This window comes from Trachypithecus francoisi, unplaced genomic scaffold, assembly GCF_009764315.1.
Source record: "Trachypithecus francoisi isolate TF-2019V2 unplaced genomic scaffold, Tfra_2.0 Contig01461, whole genome shotgun sequence".
NCBI classification, from domain to species: domain Eukaryota; kingdom Metazoa; phylum Chordata; class Mammalia; order Primates; family Cercopithecidae; genus Trachypithecus; species Trachypithecus francoisi.
Window position 1 is genome coordinate 16,744,855 of NW_022681433.1, and position 15,537 is coordinate 16,760,391.

General features: G+C 46.7%; 1 protein-coding gene across 3 annotated transcripts in view; it reads left to right on the top strand.

Annotated features, from left to right (window-relative positions):
* The window catches only part of ATP12A (ATPase H+/K+ transporting non-gastric alpha2 subunit), a 37,715-nt gene extending 33,716 nt beyond the window's left edge, over positions 1-3,999 (top strand). For all 3 annotated transcript variants that reach the window (XM_033236704.1, XM_033236699.1, XM_033236712.1), the window contains exons 18-23: positions 1,110-1,233; positions 1,440-1,585; positions 2,521-2,654; positions 2,853-2,954; positions 3,388-3,479; positions 3,564-3,999. In XM_033236704.1, coding sequence (XP_033092595.1) covers positions 1,110-1,233; positions 1,440-1,585; positions 2,521-2,654; positions 2,853-2,954; positions 3,388-3,479; positions 3,564-3,592 — 627 coding nt within the window. In that variant the 3' untranslated portion in view covers positions 3,593-3,999. The remainder of the gene's footprint in view (positions 1-1,109; positions 1,234-1,439; positions 1,586-2,520; positions 2,655-2,852; positions 2,955-3,387; positions 3,480-3,563) is intronic.
* Positions 4,000-15,537: the final 11,538 nt, after the last annotated feature.

The following is a 15,537-nucleotide window of genomic DNA, read 5'->3' on the forward strand; positions in this document are numbered from 1 at the left end:
GGAAACTGGCCCTTCACACTGCTCCCTTCCCCTCTCTTGTTTTCTTTTTTTTTTTTTTTTGAGGCGGAGTCTCGCTCTGTCGCCGGGTCTGGAGTGCAGTGTGCAGTGGCCGGATCTCAGCTCACTGCAAGCTCCGCCTCCCGGGTTCACACCATTCTCCTGCCTCAGCCTCCCGAGTAGCTGGGACTACAGGCGCCTGCCACCTCGCCCGGCTAGATTTTGTATTTTTAGTAGAGACGGGGTTTCACCGTGTTAGCCAGGATGGTCTCGATCTCCTGACCTCGTGATCCGCCCGTCTCGGCCTCCCAAAGTGCTGGGATTACAGGCTTGAGCCACCGCGCCCGGCCCCCTCTCTTGTTTTCTATAACACCCAGGTAATCCCTAATTCCTAGAGAGACTGGAGATGTCTCTCTCTCTGAGGGATATTGAGGTCCCCAAAGTTGATGGATCATTTTCCAAGCCCTTCACATTTGCCTGCCTGGCTCTGCTGCAGCACTTCTCCAAGCCCGGTGCGGGTATCTCCTGGGAGCTTGTTAGACATGCACACCCTGAGTACTGGTGGACACCTGTAGCCCCAGCTCCTCAGGAGGCCAATGTGGGAGGACTGCTTCAGCTCAGGAGTTAGAGTCCAGCCTGGTCAACACAGACAAATAAAATAAAAATGTTATTGCAGGTAACTGAGCTAGGAATGGAAATAGGCTGTACACCCATTGTCTAAAAGGAAAGAAAGAAACGCACATTCTCGGGCCCCAGTCCAGTCCTCCTGAATCGGGAAGTCTGGAGGTGGGGTGCAATGATCTGTCTTTTAGCAGGTCCTCCCACCCGGAGGGAGAGAATGGCATAAGAAATCCTCCCTGTAGGGAAAGAGTGTTTTATAACCAGCAGTCTTCAGAACTGCCAGCACGGGGTGATAAAAAGCAGCTGATTTCTAAAGGCACTATTCTTAAATTCCCATACAGACAACACGCCCTCTACTGCCTATAGCCTGATGGGGCAGCTCCATGCCCCCACCTCATCCAGCCAGTGCACCACCCACCCCAGCCCCCTCCCCCACTGTGGGTAGAGCAGAGCATCCTGGGGTTAGACCTCACCAGCTTCTTCCCCTCTAGATCCCCTCCATCGCCTTGGCATATGAGAAAGCTGAAAGTGACATCATGAACAGGAAACCTCGCCACAAGAAGAAGGACAGACTGGTGAACCAGCCGCTTGCCGTGTACTCATACCTGCACATTGGTACGATGAGGGCACGTCTTCCCCATCACACCAGGGCCTGCCCCGAGAATTGAATTCACTGCAGTCGGGGACACAGCCAGAAAGTGTGGTTTTCCTACAGGGCCTGGGTTGGGGAGGGAGGGGGAACCAAGAGCCGACAGGGACAGGACGAGGCAGTTCCCTGAGGCCATCATAGAACCTGTGTCCTATCTCTCTTGTTCTTTCAGGCCTCATGCAAGCCCTGGGAGCTTTCCTTGTGTATTTCACTGTCTATGCACAGGAGGGTTTTCTGCCCCGCACTCTCATTAACCTGCGGGTAGAATGGGAGAAGGACTACGTGAATGACTTGGAAGATAGCTATGGGCAGGAATGGGTGAGTGGCGGGAGCCCTGCCGCAGAGTCCACCTGCTTCTCTCCATGCTGATTGCCCTGCCCAGACTTATACAGAACCTCCATGTCCCTAAACAGCCTGGGAAAGCTTTAATCAGTAGGGCTCAGGGCCCCCTTGCTGACACGTGTTTGGCCTTTGCTGGGTCTCAAGACGCAGCCTCCTCTCTCGGACTAGACGCCAAGAGGTCCCTTTGTTAACTTTAGCTTTGCCATTGGTATAAAAGAGTGACCAGCCCAGCCACACCCACAGTGGATCCAAATAAATTTACATCTTTCAGGCCGGGTGTGGGGGCTCACGCCTGTAATCCCAGCGCTTTAGGAAGCTGAGGAGGGAGAATCACTTGAGCCCAGGAGTTTGAGACCAACCTGGGCAAAGAGACCCCGCCTGTATTAAAAATAATAGTAATGATAATTTTTTTTTTTTTTTTTTTTTGAGACGGAGTCTCGCTCTGTCGCCCAGGCTGGAGTGCAGTGGCCGGATCTCAGCTCACTGCAAGCTCCGCCTCCCGGGTTTACGCCATTCTCCTGCCTCAGCCTCCCAAGTAGCTGGGACTACAGGCACCAGCCACCTCGCCCGGCTAGCTTTTTTTGTATTTTTTAGTAGAGACAGGGTTTCACCGTGTTAGCCAGGATGGTCTCGAACTCCTGACCTCGTGATCCGCCCGTCTCGGCCTCCCAAAGTGCTGGGATTACAGGCTTGAGCCACCGCGCCCGGCCGATAATTTTTAAAAAATTAACATTTTCCCCTACTCAGCTGGTTCAAGAAGGAAAAATGTTTCTTTCCAAACACTAGGAGGTGGTCCACTCTCAGTCTGGGTGAGGTGTGGAGACAGCATGAAGCTGTAGAGAACTGCACTGCAATTTCCTAGAAGTTTTCCTTTGGGCCTCATGGTCTCTTCCTTCTCTGCCCATTCACAGACAAGGTACCAGAGGGCATACCTAGAATGGACGGGCTACACGGCTTTCTTTGTTGGCATCCTAGTCCAGCAAATAGCAGATCTGATCATCAGGAAGACGCGGAGGAATTCCATCTTCCAACAGGGTGCCTTCAGGTACTGCCTGTGCCCGGCCTCCTGGGGCAGCCCTGGGCCTGCCATGCAAGGATGACGATGATTTGTTTTTCACAAGACTGAGTTCTGGCCACACCTGTAACCCCAGAGGCATTGACTCTTCTGGCGGCGTGGTCTGCTGGGTGTACGATCATGAAGCCACAAGAATCCCAAGTCTGTCTGCTTTTGTGTGTCTTGCAGAAATAAAGTCATCTGGGTGGGGATCGCCTCACAGATCATCATTGGGCTGGTCCTCTCCTATGGCCTTGGAAGTGTCACAGCCTTGAGTTTCACCATGCTTAGGTGAGTTTACCCTCAGCAGCATGGAGGAAAGAGCCAGCCTCTGCTTTGAGCTATCACAACCTAAATAAACCTGAGGATTCCCAGGTTTCCAGGTTCTTCCCCCAAGTCTTTTCAAAAGACGTCAAACTGATCCCATGCTCTATGAGGCCAAAGCTTTGATCTGCATTTTCCAGAAGTGGAAATGGGTTTTCTAGACCTCACCAACCCGCCTTCATCCTCATCCAACAGGTTGCTTCAAAGGCAGACATTGCTTCTGGCAGTCACAGTGCAGGTTAAACCAGGAGCTTTCCAGCTTTATGTTGTGGGACCTTGTGGGTTTGTTGTTCTTTGCAGTAAAGCAGGACAAATGAACAAGAAGCCCCATTCCCATTGGGCAGGGTTGGGCTATTCCTGTGGATGAGTCAGGGCTCACCCTCCACCCCTCTGCTTCCAGGGCTCAGTACTGGTTTGTGGCTGTGCCGCACGCCATCCTGATCTGGGTGTATGACGAGGTGCGGAAGCTCTTCATCAGGCTCTACCCTGGAAGTGAGTAGCCTATGATTTTAGAGGCTCTGTTTACCCACTTCAACAGACTCTCCATTTCTGATGTGCTTTTTTCTACCTCTACAGGCTGGTGGGATAAGAACATGTATTATTAAGACCACTTCACTTCCTATGTCTGTCAGTGGCACGTTGGGGCGCACTTGTTCATCTTCTGACCATTTGCTGGGAGATTCCTCTGAAGGGCAGACATTGTCAAAATTCAACAAGAGGAAATTTTCATGCAGAAAGCTGTATGCAGGATACTCACTGATGTTTTGCATTTGAAACTGAAATTGAACTCTTTATATAGGATCTTCTCTTCTATCTCCACCTCCTCGTTAAAAAAATATGTACATTTTGAGGTAATGGTACAGGGAAGAATGTGTTTATATGTATATGAAGCTCCTTGATGTTAATAGTCTTGTGTAACCCAGGCATCCACTGGGGCCTGCCTTGAGCTCTAGCTAGGATTGCTCAGAACTCCTTTCCACAGCCTATTAAAGGCCCCATGACAACCCTAAGATTTCTGCGAATCCCCCTGAAAAGGTATGTTTTCATGGTCTGCTTGCTCAAAAAAGGCCAACTCACCCAAGGGTCTGCAGGAGATGGAAGTGGCGGCAGGTTTACATCACAGCTGCAAGCATGACCTCAGCTTTGACTCGTTTGACTCTGAGATGTCCTTCTTGAAGGCCCTTGCCACCTGGCTGTGACAGTTTCCCTGGCCACGTCACCCCGTCCCACCTCTGGTCACCTCCCCCGCCCTTTAGACCCATGTCGCCCTCCACCCCTACGTCAGCTCCTCCAAAACAGCTCCCAGTTCCTTTTGCATATCCTAACTCAAAATGCTCAGCTAATCCAAGGGGGCTCTCTTCACCAGGATTCAACCCTAGTAGAGAGCTGTCGTGGTTTCAATAGTAATATTTTTTTTTTTTTTTTTTTTTTTTTTTGAGACGGAGTCTCGCTTTGCCACCCAGGCTGGAGTGCAGTGGCCGGATCTCAGCTCACTGCAAGCTCCGCCTCCCGGGTTTACGCCATTCTCCTGCCTCAGCCTCCCGAGTAGCTGGGACTACAGGCGCCCGCCTCGTCGCCCGGCTAGTTTTTTGTATTTTTAAGTAGAGATGGGGTTTCACCGTGTTAGCCAGGATGGTCTCGAACTCCTGACCTCGTGATCCGCCCGTCTCGGCCTCCCAAAGTGCTGGGATTACAGGCTTGAGCCACCGCGCCCGGCCAATAGTAATATTTCTTGTCAAACAGTTGCCAGGTGCTCTCCAGCAATCACATTTTGTCAGTCATGTTTCATGTTTTAATTTAGGTATATTCATGTGTGACACATCCATGTTGACAGGCCCGGAAAGGTCTCATTTTTAAGTAAAAGATGTTTTATAAACCCAGGTTTAATTGTGGTGTTGTAATTGATTCACATTTTTCTAGAATGAAGCGCCTAGGACAAAAAATAAGAAGGTATGATTTCTTATTTTCTTTTCCTGGCTCCTTCTGGTCATTTTACTTATCTGTGGAAGATCTGGAAATGTGGGATTTTTCTTTGGAACTCTTCCTCATGAACCCAGGGCTCCAGCCGGGGCCTCTGACGTGCCCACAGTTCTTGGTCGGAGGCCTGTGGGAGGGCCCATCTTTCTGCAGCACCACTCGAGAGAAGGGCTCCACTGCCTTTCCACCAACTGTACACCTCGCACTAACTGATTTGACAGAACCTGAGAATTATGTCTGGTTAAACTTTCCTCATCCAGTGGCCTGCCCCGTCACCTCTCTCCATTATAGTCTTTCACTCGGGGGCATCTGGAGCTGATGGCTCTCAGGTGTCATCTCTGGGACAGGAAAAGGCAGCCTTAGAGTCACCATGCTCTTGGGGTCACATGTAGGAGCAGGAAAGAGGGAAGGAGACTATCCTTGTAACTTTCCGTAGGTAGATTCCAATGTGTATTGTGTGCAGCCAGGTAAGCTAAAATAATGTTGCTATCTTCTAGAGATTTGTCATCTATGTTCAGCCACAATTATCATGGGACTAATCTATCAGTAGTTCCAATGAACTGGAAACACTTCCCAGAGTGGTTTGGGCAGTGTGGTCATGGCTTTCTCATTCCAGTCTCAACAAGGCAGCTAATGCTTTCTAGACTTCAGCTAAGAATAACTCGACCTTACTTACTCTTTCCTGACAGGCTACCCGAGTGCTCATGGCTGCAACGCTCGGCAGCTCTTGGTCCTGCCAATGCCAGCAGGACAAGGCCATCCATTTAGCACAAAGCTGCAAGGTTTAACTTGGGGTTGGATTGGGGTTGAAAGGAGTTAACTTGGAATTAGACGCCTCTTCATAGCAGGAACTGTGTATGAAATAACGTTCATATTTGTGCTTATTTATTCTTGCAAAAGGTGACACTCAAATAAAATAATTAACTTAAGAAATCCCAGAAAAGACACTACTATATTGAGTAACTTTCTTAAGATGGAGACAGAAAAAGGCAATAAAATCACATTTCAGAGGGTGTTTTTGGAAGGACTATTTAATTGACCAACTGAAGCCTAGATAGCTTTTATTATAGGAAAAAAGTGATGTCAATTTAAATCTAATTGATGTGGTAGAGTATCTCAGAGACATAAACATGAGGCTGAATTCCTAGAGTCTTTGTTTTTTAAAACAATCTATTTTATTCTGATTATAAAATTGCAGCTCTAAATGAGCTATTTTCTTAAATAAAAAATTTAAAATAAATGCGATTAAAAAGTAAATTAAAATCACCCTGAATCTCACTATGTAGTCATATTCCTAAATGAAAGAGTAATTATTTCTTTGGAGTTTTTCCATGCATATATTTATTTTTAGGTAAAATTAAATAAAGTTTTCAATTCTGCCTTTTTTATTTAACATCAAGAACATGGGGTTAATGACTGCGCAGTATTCCAGATTGAGAGTGCTTTCGCTAAGTATACCTGCACTGTGAGATAGCTCATTAATTTCCTGCTAGGCATCCTTCTCAAAAAGGCTGCATCTTATTCTCAGTATTGTACCACACATACCCGTTTTATACAAGATTCCTCCAATTGGAATTAAGGCATTCAGAGCATTGTTTTTTTTTTTTTTTTTTTTTGAGCCGGAGTCTTGCTCTGCCACCCAGGCTGGAGTGCAGTGGCCGGATCTCAGCTCACTGCAAGCTCCGCCTCCCGGGTTTATGCCATTCTCCTGCCTCAGCCTCCCGAGTAGCTGGGACTACAGGCGCCCGCCTCGTCGCCCGGCTAGTTTTTTGTATTTTTAAGTAGAGACGGGGTTTCACCGTATTAGCCAGGATGGTCTCGATCTCCTGACCTCGTGATCCGCCCGTCTCGGCCTCCCAAAGTGCTGGGATTACAGGCTTGAGCCACCGCGCCCGGCCAAGGCATTCAGAGCATTGTTAAGGCTCTGGCTACACACTGCCTAATTTATCTTTGGATAAGCTGTATCAGTTTACACCCCCCCAACAATAGAAAAAGAAGATTTATCTGGCCTATCATTAAGCTATGAACTCTCAGTCAACCATAGAGCTTTTTATAATCCAACAAAGATGTAGGAAGTGCTCCTGTATGGCTCCAGAACGCAGCCCAGAACAAGACAGGTCATGGAGCCAGGACACCGGTAGAGGGGTGAAAGGAAAATACAAATTGTGGTAAGGTCTTGAAAAGGCATAATGGGGCTTAGAAAATCAGGTGATAGGATTGAGGGTGGTCAGCTAAGTCCTTTTAAATAGGGTAGTCAGCAAAGTCCTTTTTGTTGTTGTTGAGACAGAGTCTTGCACTGTCGCCCGGGCTGGAGTGCAGTGGCACAATCTTGGCTGACTGCAACCTCTGCCTCCTGGATTTAAGTGATTCTCCAGCCTTGGCCTCCCCAATAGCTGGGACTACAGGCACCCACCACCACACCTGGCTAGTTTTTGTATTTTTAGTAGAGACAGGGTTTCACCATGTTAGCCAGGCTGGTCTTGAACTCCTGACCTCAGGTGACCCGTCCACCTCGGCCTTCCAAAGTGCTGAGATTACAGGCGTGAGCCACCATGCCCAGCCCAGCAAAGTCCTTTTTGAGGAGATGAATGCAAAGAAGCAGACAGAATGACAGGAAAAGGGAACGGTGTGAGCAAAAGCTCTGAGAGGTCAGAGGGACCCAGAAGGAACACACAGCCAGGGAAGACTGGGGAACGGGGACCTGGAGGGACAGGCAAGAATCTCACCCGAGAGGGGCTCAGAGACCAAATGAAGGAGGTTGGATTTAATTTCAAAACAAGCTATTAGGCCTGGTGCAGTGACTCACACCTTTAATCTCAGCGCTTTGGGAGGCTGAGGCAGGAGGATCACTTGAGACCAGGAGTCTGAGACTAGTCTGGGCAACATAAGGAGACCCCATCTCTACAAAAACAAACAAGTAAGCTATTGAACACAATTAATAAAAGTGGTATCCTGATCCAGTTGACATGTTCCAAAGTGATCCAGATCATTTTGGCTTCTGTGTAGAGGATGGGAGGCAGACCAGGCTGTGGTAACTGGTGTGAGTGTACCTTCAACCAAATACACATACTCAGTGGAGGAGTTTCTTAAGGGGGGTTGCCTCTAGGTAACTCGAGACATACATGTTCAACTCAGGCTCCTAGAAAGGCTCACAACCACCCTGACTGCCCACATCACAATCAAGACAGAGACAGTGGAGATGCTCAGGCAGGTGTCATCTCACCAGGAGCCTAGAACAAGACATACATCTCAATGAACATGGGCTGCACTCCTTAAGAGCCTGGACAGGTGCTTCTGACTCTACAAAGATCATGAGTTCTCCACATTTGTTCATTCTGCTATCATCATTCCACTAGTGGCATCTAATGTCTCTTAAAAAGACAGTGGCAATCACTGATATTTATTAAGTATCTATTATGTTCTGGGTTCCTAACAGCATGATCTTATTAACGCTCACAACGCCCTGTCAGCTGTGGCATCAGCCATGCTTTACACTCAGGAAGCTAAGCCTAGAGGCCCAGTGACTTCCTGGCACTGTGACCTCTCCTGTCCACTAAGAGGCTCCACTGTAGAATCTGGAAAGTGGTTTAGGGAGAGTTTGCCCTTCAGTGGAAAATAGATGCCTCTAGAGCATAGCCTGCAGGTGTTGAGTTCTATCTTACAGCAGTGCAGGTTATGGATAACTGAGAGCAAGTCAAAGTATTTCTATAGATATGCAAATGAATCCTATCCAGTGGAGTGAAGAGCTTTCCTCCCCAGAAAAGCCAGTTTTGCTTCCTTTGCACAATCAACCAACATTCCTGATTCCAGATAAACGTGTGCCTCTTTGCTCCTTTTAGTAGATTTTAATAACTGCCTAGTTTCCTATTTAAGTGGCGAGCTTTTTAAAAAATCTTTAATATGTGTTCACTTTTATATCTGTATGAAAAAATTATCCTTACACAATGAACAGAGGGAGAAAAGCACAATTCCCTCCTTGTTTAGGGTCCTTCTCAGCCCCTCTGTGAAGTCAGGCACCCAACCAGCCTGAGCTCCTGAACCCCCGCCTGCTCCAGGGCCATTCTGCTATTGTGCAGGGATGCCGTTTTTCTCGGCTTCAGACCAGTTCTCTCAGCAAGCTCTTTCTTCCCTGTCCCCATTCCTACTTTCCCACCCTCCCCTCTGACATACCAGAACCCAGCTTGGGGGATTTTATCTTCTTGGTCCGGAGGTTCTCAGATAAAGTTAACTGGAAATTTAAGGTAAAACCCTGAAAGGAATAGAAGCTGCCCTCCTCAGACTTGCTATGCAGGTAAATTGAGATTCGGTGGAGTGAAGCATTTCAATGCAAGAGTTTATTTGCAGTTTGGGGGTTTTATTTTTTTCTAATTTTTTTTTTTTTACATTTTCTGTTTACATAAAGGGATTTCTTCCACTCCACCTGCCCCCGCCGCCTCTGCTTTCAATCTTTTTTTCTTTTCTCCTTTCTTTCTTTCTTTCTTCTTTTTTTCTTTCTTTCTTTCTTTCTTTTTCTTTTCTTTCTTTTCTTTCTTTCTTTTTTTTTTTTTTTGACAGAGTCTCGCTCAGTTACCCAGGCTGGAGTGCTAGAGTGAGTGCAATGGTGCAATCTTAGCTGCAACTTCCGCCTCCCAGGTTCAAGCAATTCTCCTGCCTCAGCCTTCTGAGTAGCTGGGACTACAAGTGCACTCCATCACGCCCTGCTAATTTTTGTACAAATGGAGTTTGGCCATATTGCCCAGGCTGGTCTTGAACTCCTGGGCTCAAGTGATCCACCCACCTTGGCCTCCCAAAGTGCTGGGACTACAGGTGTGAGCCACCACTCCCAACCACTTTCACTGTTTCAAGTTAAGCACCTGCTGTGAACACAGCACAGTGCAGATCAATGCTGTGCTGGTCTGAGAGGACAAAATGACGCAATAGGGAAGACCAGGCATGTTTGCAAATAAACTGTCAACCAGGGGCAGGATTTGGCCCAGGCCTTGAGAGGTATACAGTGCTGTGGGTGTCCAGGGAGACCATCTTTGGGTGGCAACAGTGGAGGATGCCAGGAGGCAAGGCACCCAACTCAGCCTTGAGAAGTAGGGTTCCAATTGCAGAGGCGAAGCAGAGGAAGGGGCAGGGGCCAGAGATGTGCACAGGTGAGTCACAGCCATGTCCCTGTGAGCTGGCTCCCTCCAGGACAAAGTCAATGTGGGGCAGAGACCCCATGGCCTGGGTCTAGCATTCCCCCTGGTATTCCTGGGAGGGCTGCGGTATCCATTGACCAAACCCCTACAGACAGAAATAAGATTGCCTGTGGGAGGAGAACTCTAATCAGCCCATCAAGAGCTACGGTAGAGATCTGCAGAAAGCCACCTTGCGCATGAGCCAGGATGCTAAAGGCTGTCCATAAGGAAGGGGCTTATGTAGCCATAGAAAAGGATGTCCTTCCCAGCAGCATGGATGCAGCTGAAACCATTACCTTAAGCAAATTAATGCAAAAACAGAAAATCAAATACCACATGCTCTCACTTCCAAGTAGGAGCTAAACACTGGGTACCCTTGAACACAAAGATGAGAGCAACAGACACTGGCGACTCCAAAAGCGGGAGTCCCCACAACAGGCCCCGGTGCATGATGTTCCCCACAACAGGCCCCGGTGCGTGATGTTCCCCACCCTGTGTCCAAGTGTTCTCATTGTTCGATTCCCACTTATGAGTGAGAACTTGCGGTGTTTGGTTTTCTGTTCTTGCGATAGTTTGCTGAGAATGATGGTTTCCAGCTGCATCCATGTCCCTACAAAGGACACGAACTCATCCTTTTTTATGGCTGCATAGTATTCTATGGTGTATATGTGCCACATTTTCTTAATCCAGTCTGTTATTGATGGACATTTGGGTTGGTTCCAAGTCTTTGCTATTGTGAATAGTGCCACAATAAACATATGTGTGCATGTGTCTTTATAGCAGCATGATTTATAATCCTTTGGGTATATACCCAGTAATGGGATGGCTGGGTCAAATGGGATTTCTAATTCTAGATCCTTGAGGAATCACCACACTGTCTTCCACAATGGTTACACTAGTTTACAGTCTCACCAACAGTGTAAAAGTGTTCCTACTTCTCCACATCCTCTCCAGCACCTGTTGTTTTCTGACTTGTTAATGATTGCCATTCTAACTGGTGTGAGATGGTATCTCATTGTGGTTTAGATTTGCACTTCTCTGATGACCAGTGATGATGACCATTTTTTCATGTGTTTGTTGGCTGCATAAATGTCTTCTTTCAAGAAGTGTCTGCTCATATCCTTTGCTCACTTTTTGATGGGGTTGTTTGATTTTTTCTTGTACATTTGTTTGACTCCTTTGTAGGATCTGGATATTAGCCCTTTGTCAGATGAGTAGATTGCAAAAATTTTCTCCTATTCTGTAGGTTGCCTTTTCACTCTGATGGTAGTTTCTTTTGCTGTGCAGAAGCTCTTTAGTTTAATTAGACCCCATTTGTCAATTTTGGCTTTTGTTGCCATTGCTTTTGGTGTTTTAGACATGAAGTCCTTGCCCATGCCTATGTCCTTAATGGTATTACCTAGATTTTCTTTTTTTTTTTTTTTTTTTTGAGACGGAGTCTTGCTCTGCCACCCAGGCTGGAGTGCAGTGGCCGGATCTCAGCTCACTGCAAGCTCTGCCTCCCAGGTTTACGCCATTCTCCTGCCTCAGCCTCCCGAGTAGCTGGGACTACAGGCACCTGCCTCGTCGCCCGGCTAGTTTTTTTTGTATTTTTAAGTAGAGACAGGGTTTCACTGTATTAGCCAGGATGGTCTCGATCTCCTGACCTCGTGATCCACCCGTCTCGGCCTCCCAAAGTGCTGGGATTACAGGCTTGAGCCACCGCGCCCGGCCGGTATTACCTAGATTTTCTTATAGGGTTTCTATGTTTTAGGTCTAACATTTAAGTCTCGAATCCATCTTGAATTAATTTTTGTATAAGGTGTGAGGAAGGGATCCAGTTTCAGCTTTCTACATATGGCTAGCCAGTTTTCCCAGCACTGTTTATTAAATAGGGAATCCTTTCCGCATTTCTTGTTTTTGTCAGGTTTGTCAAAGACCAGATAGTTGTACATGTGTGGTATTATTTCTGAGGGCTCTGTTCTGCTCCATTGGTCTATAGCTCTATTTTGGTACCAGTACCATGCTGTTTTGGTTACTGTAGTCTTGTAGTATAGTTTGAAGTCAGGTGGCATGATGCCTCCAGCTTTGTTCTTTTGACTTAGGATTGTCTTGGCAATGCAGGGTCTTTTTTGGTTCCATATGAACTTTAAAGTAGTTTTTTCCAATTCTGTGAAGAAAGTCATTGGTAGCTTAATGGGAATGGCACTGAATCTATAAATTACCTTGGGCAGTATAGCCATTTTCACATTATTGATTCTTCCTATCCATGAGCATGGAATGTTCTTCTATTTGTTTGTGTGTTCTTTTATTTCATTGAGCAGTGGTTTGTAGTTCTCCTTGAAGAGGTCCTTCACATCCCTTGTAAGTTGGGTTCCTAGGTATTTTATTCTCTTTGAAGCAATCATGAATGGGAGTTCATTCATGATTTGGCTCTCTGTTTGTCTATTATTGGTATATAAGAATGCTTGTGATTTTTACACAGTGATTTTGTATCCTGAGACTTTGCTGACGTTGTTTATCAGCTTAAGGACATTTTGGGCTGAGACGATGGGGTTTTCTAAATATACAATCATGTCATCTGCAAACAGGGACAATTTGACTTCTTCTTTTACTAATTGAATACCCTTTATTTCTTTCTCTTGCCTGATTGCCCTGGCCAGAACTTCCAACACTATGTTGAATAGGAGTGGTGAGAGAGGGCATCCCTGTCTTGTGCCAGTTTTCAAAGGGAATGCTTCCACTTTTTGCCCATTCAGTATGACATTGGTTGTGGGTTTGTCATAAATAGCGCTTATTATTTTGAGATACATCCCATCAATACCTAGTTTATTGAGAGTTTTTAGCATGAAGGGCTGTTGCATTTTGTCAAAGGCCTTTTCTGCATCTATTGAGACAATCATGTGGTTTTTGTCTTTGGTTCTGTTTATATGCTGGATTACGTTTATTGATTTGCATACGTTGAACTAGCCTTGCATATGTTGAACCAGCCTTGCATCCGATGGATGAAGCCCACTTGATCATGGTGGATAAGCTTTTCGATGTGCTGCTGGATTCATTTTGCCAGTATTTTATTGAGGATTTTTGCATTGATGTTCATCAGGGATATTGGTCTGAAATTCCCTTTTTTTGTTGTGTCTCTGCCAGGCTTTGTTATCAGGATGATGTTGACCTCATAAAATGAGTTAGGGAGGATTCCTTCTTTTTCTATTGATTGGAATAGTTTCAGAAGGAACGGTACCAGCTCCTTGTACCTCTGGTAGAATTTGGCTGTGAATCCGTCTGGTCCTGGACTATTTGTCGCTGATACGCATTAATTATTGCCTCAATTTCAGAGCCTGCTATTGGTCTATTCAGGGATTCAACTTCTTCCTGGTTTAGTTTTGAGAGAGTGTATGTGTCCAGGAATTTATCAGTTTCTTCTAGATTTTCTAGTTTATTTGCGTAGAGGTGTTTATAGTATTCTCTGATGGTAGTTTGTATTTCTGTAGGGTCGGTGGTGATATCGCCTTTATCATTTTTTATTGCATCTATCTGATTCTTCTCTCTTTCCTTCTTTATTAGTCTTCTAGTGGTCTATCAATTTTGTTGATCTTTTCAAAAAAACAGCTGCTGGATTCATTGATTTTTTTGGAGGGTTTTTTGTGTCTCTGTCTCCTTCAGTTCTGCTCTGATCTTAGTTATTTCTTGCCTTCTGCTAGCTTTTGAATGTGTTTGCTCTTGCTTCTCTAGTTCTTTCAATTGTGATGTTAGGGTGTCAGTTTTAGATCTTTCCTGCTTTCTCTTGTGGGCATTTAGTGCTATAAATTTCCCTCTACACACTGCTTTAAATGTGTTCCAGAGATTCCGGTATGTTGTCTCTTTGTTCTCATTGGTTTCAAAGAACATCTTTATTTCTGCCTTCATTTCATTATGTACCCAGTAGTCATTCTGGAGCAGGTTGTTCAGTTTCCATGTAGTTGAGCGGTTTTGATTGAGTTTCTTAGTCCTGAGTTCTAGTTTGATTGCACTGTGGTCTGAGAGACAGTTTGTTATAATTTCTATTATTTTACATTTGCTGAGGAGTGCTTTACTTCCAACTGTGTGGTCAGTTTTGGAATAAGTGTGATGTAGTGCTGAGAAGAATGTATATTCTGTTGATTTGGGGTGGACAGTTCTGTAGATGTATATTAGGTCCGATGGGTGTGGAGTTGAGTTCATTTCCTGGATATCCTTGTTAACTTTCTGTTTCGTTGATCTGTATAATGTTGACAGTGGGGTGTTAAAGTCTCCCATTATTATTGTGTGGGAGTCTAAGTCTCTTTGTAAGTCTCTAAGGACTTGCTTTATGAATCTGGGTGCTCCTGTATTGGGTGCATATATATTTAGGATAGTTAGCTCTTCTTGTTGAATTGATCCCTTTACCATTATATAATGGCCTTCTTTGTCTCTTTTGATCTTTGTTGGTTTAAAGTCTGTTTTATCAGAGATTAGGATTGCAACCCCTGCCTTTTTTCGTTTTCCATTTCCTTGGTAGATCTTCCTCCATCCCTTTATTTTGAGCCTATGTGTGTCTTTGCAAGTGAGATGGGTCTCCTGAATACAGCCTACTGATGGGTCTTGACTGTTTATCCATTTTGCCAGTTAGCCTCTTTTAATTGGACCATTTAGCCCATTTACATTTAAGGTTAATATTGTTATGTGTGAACTTGATCCAGTTCTCCGCGGAGACCAGGCCCTGGCCCACAGTGCCCGGCACTTCCAGGCACAGCTCCGGATGTCAAGTCCACGTGGACCCAGGCTGAGATTAGAGAGACCTGCAGAGGTGCAGGGGTGCGCAGGGAGCATGGGCTGTGGTGGCCATGATGCCTATTGGTCTTGTGGAGATGGATGCTCCTCCAGGTCAATCTCTGCCTTCTCCGGGTCGCCCTCAGTGTCGCTGCTGAAGAGGCCTCCCTCCTCCTGGTCCTTGCTGTGCAGGTCGCACGTCACCGGGTTCTCCTTGAGGTGCTGGCGGGCGTTGGCGAAGCTAGTGGAGACTGGCGTGAGGGTCATCATGGGCAGGGAAGGGTCTTCTCCTTCCTGAATTTGGAAAGCCAGGCCAAGGCCTTCGTTCTCTCCCAGAGAGCTGCGCTCCATCCGCGGGCCTGCCTGTGCGTGGGGAGAGCGGGGAGGCGGGGACAGGAGACCTGAGCCCCTGGACGTCTCTCCCACCTGTCCCCGTCCAACACTGGACCTCTTCAGATTCCTCGCAGAGAGAGGCCTCGTTCCCAGGCCGGACGCCCGCGCAGCGGTGAAAGCCGCCTTCGCAGCCCGCAGGCGACCAATGGGTGCCGTTGGCTTTCGCCCGGAGGAGGGGACGGGCGTGGGGGCACTGGCTGCGGCGGAGCGGGGCGGGGTAGCTGTGGGGGTCGTGCGGTGGTTATGGAGGGGGCTCCATCCTCCAGCCC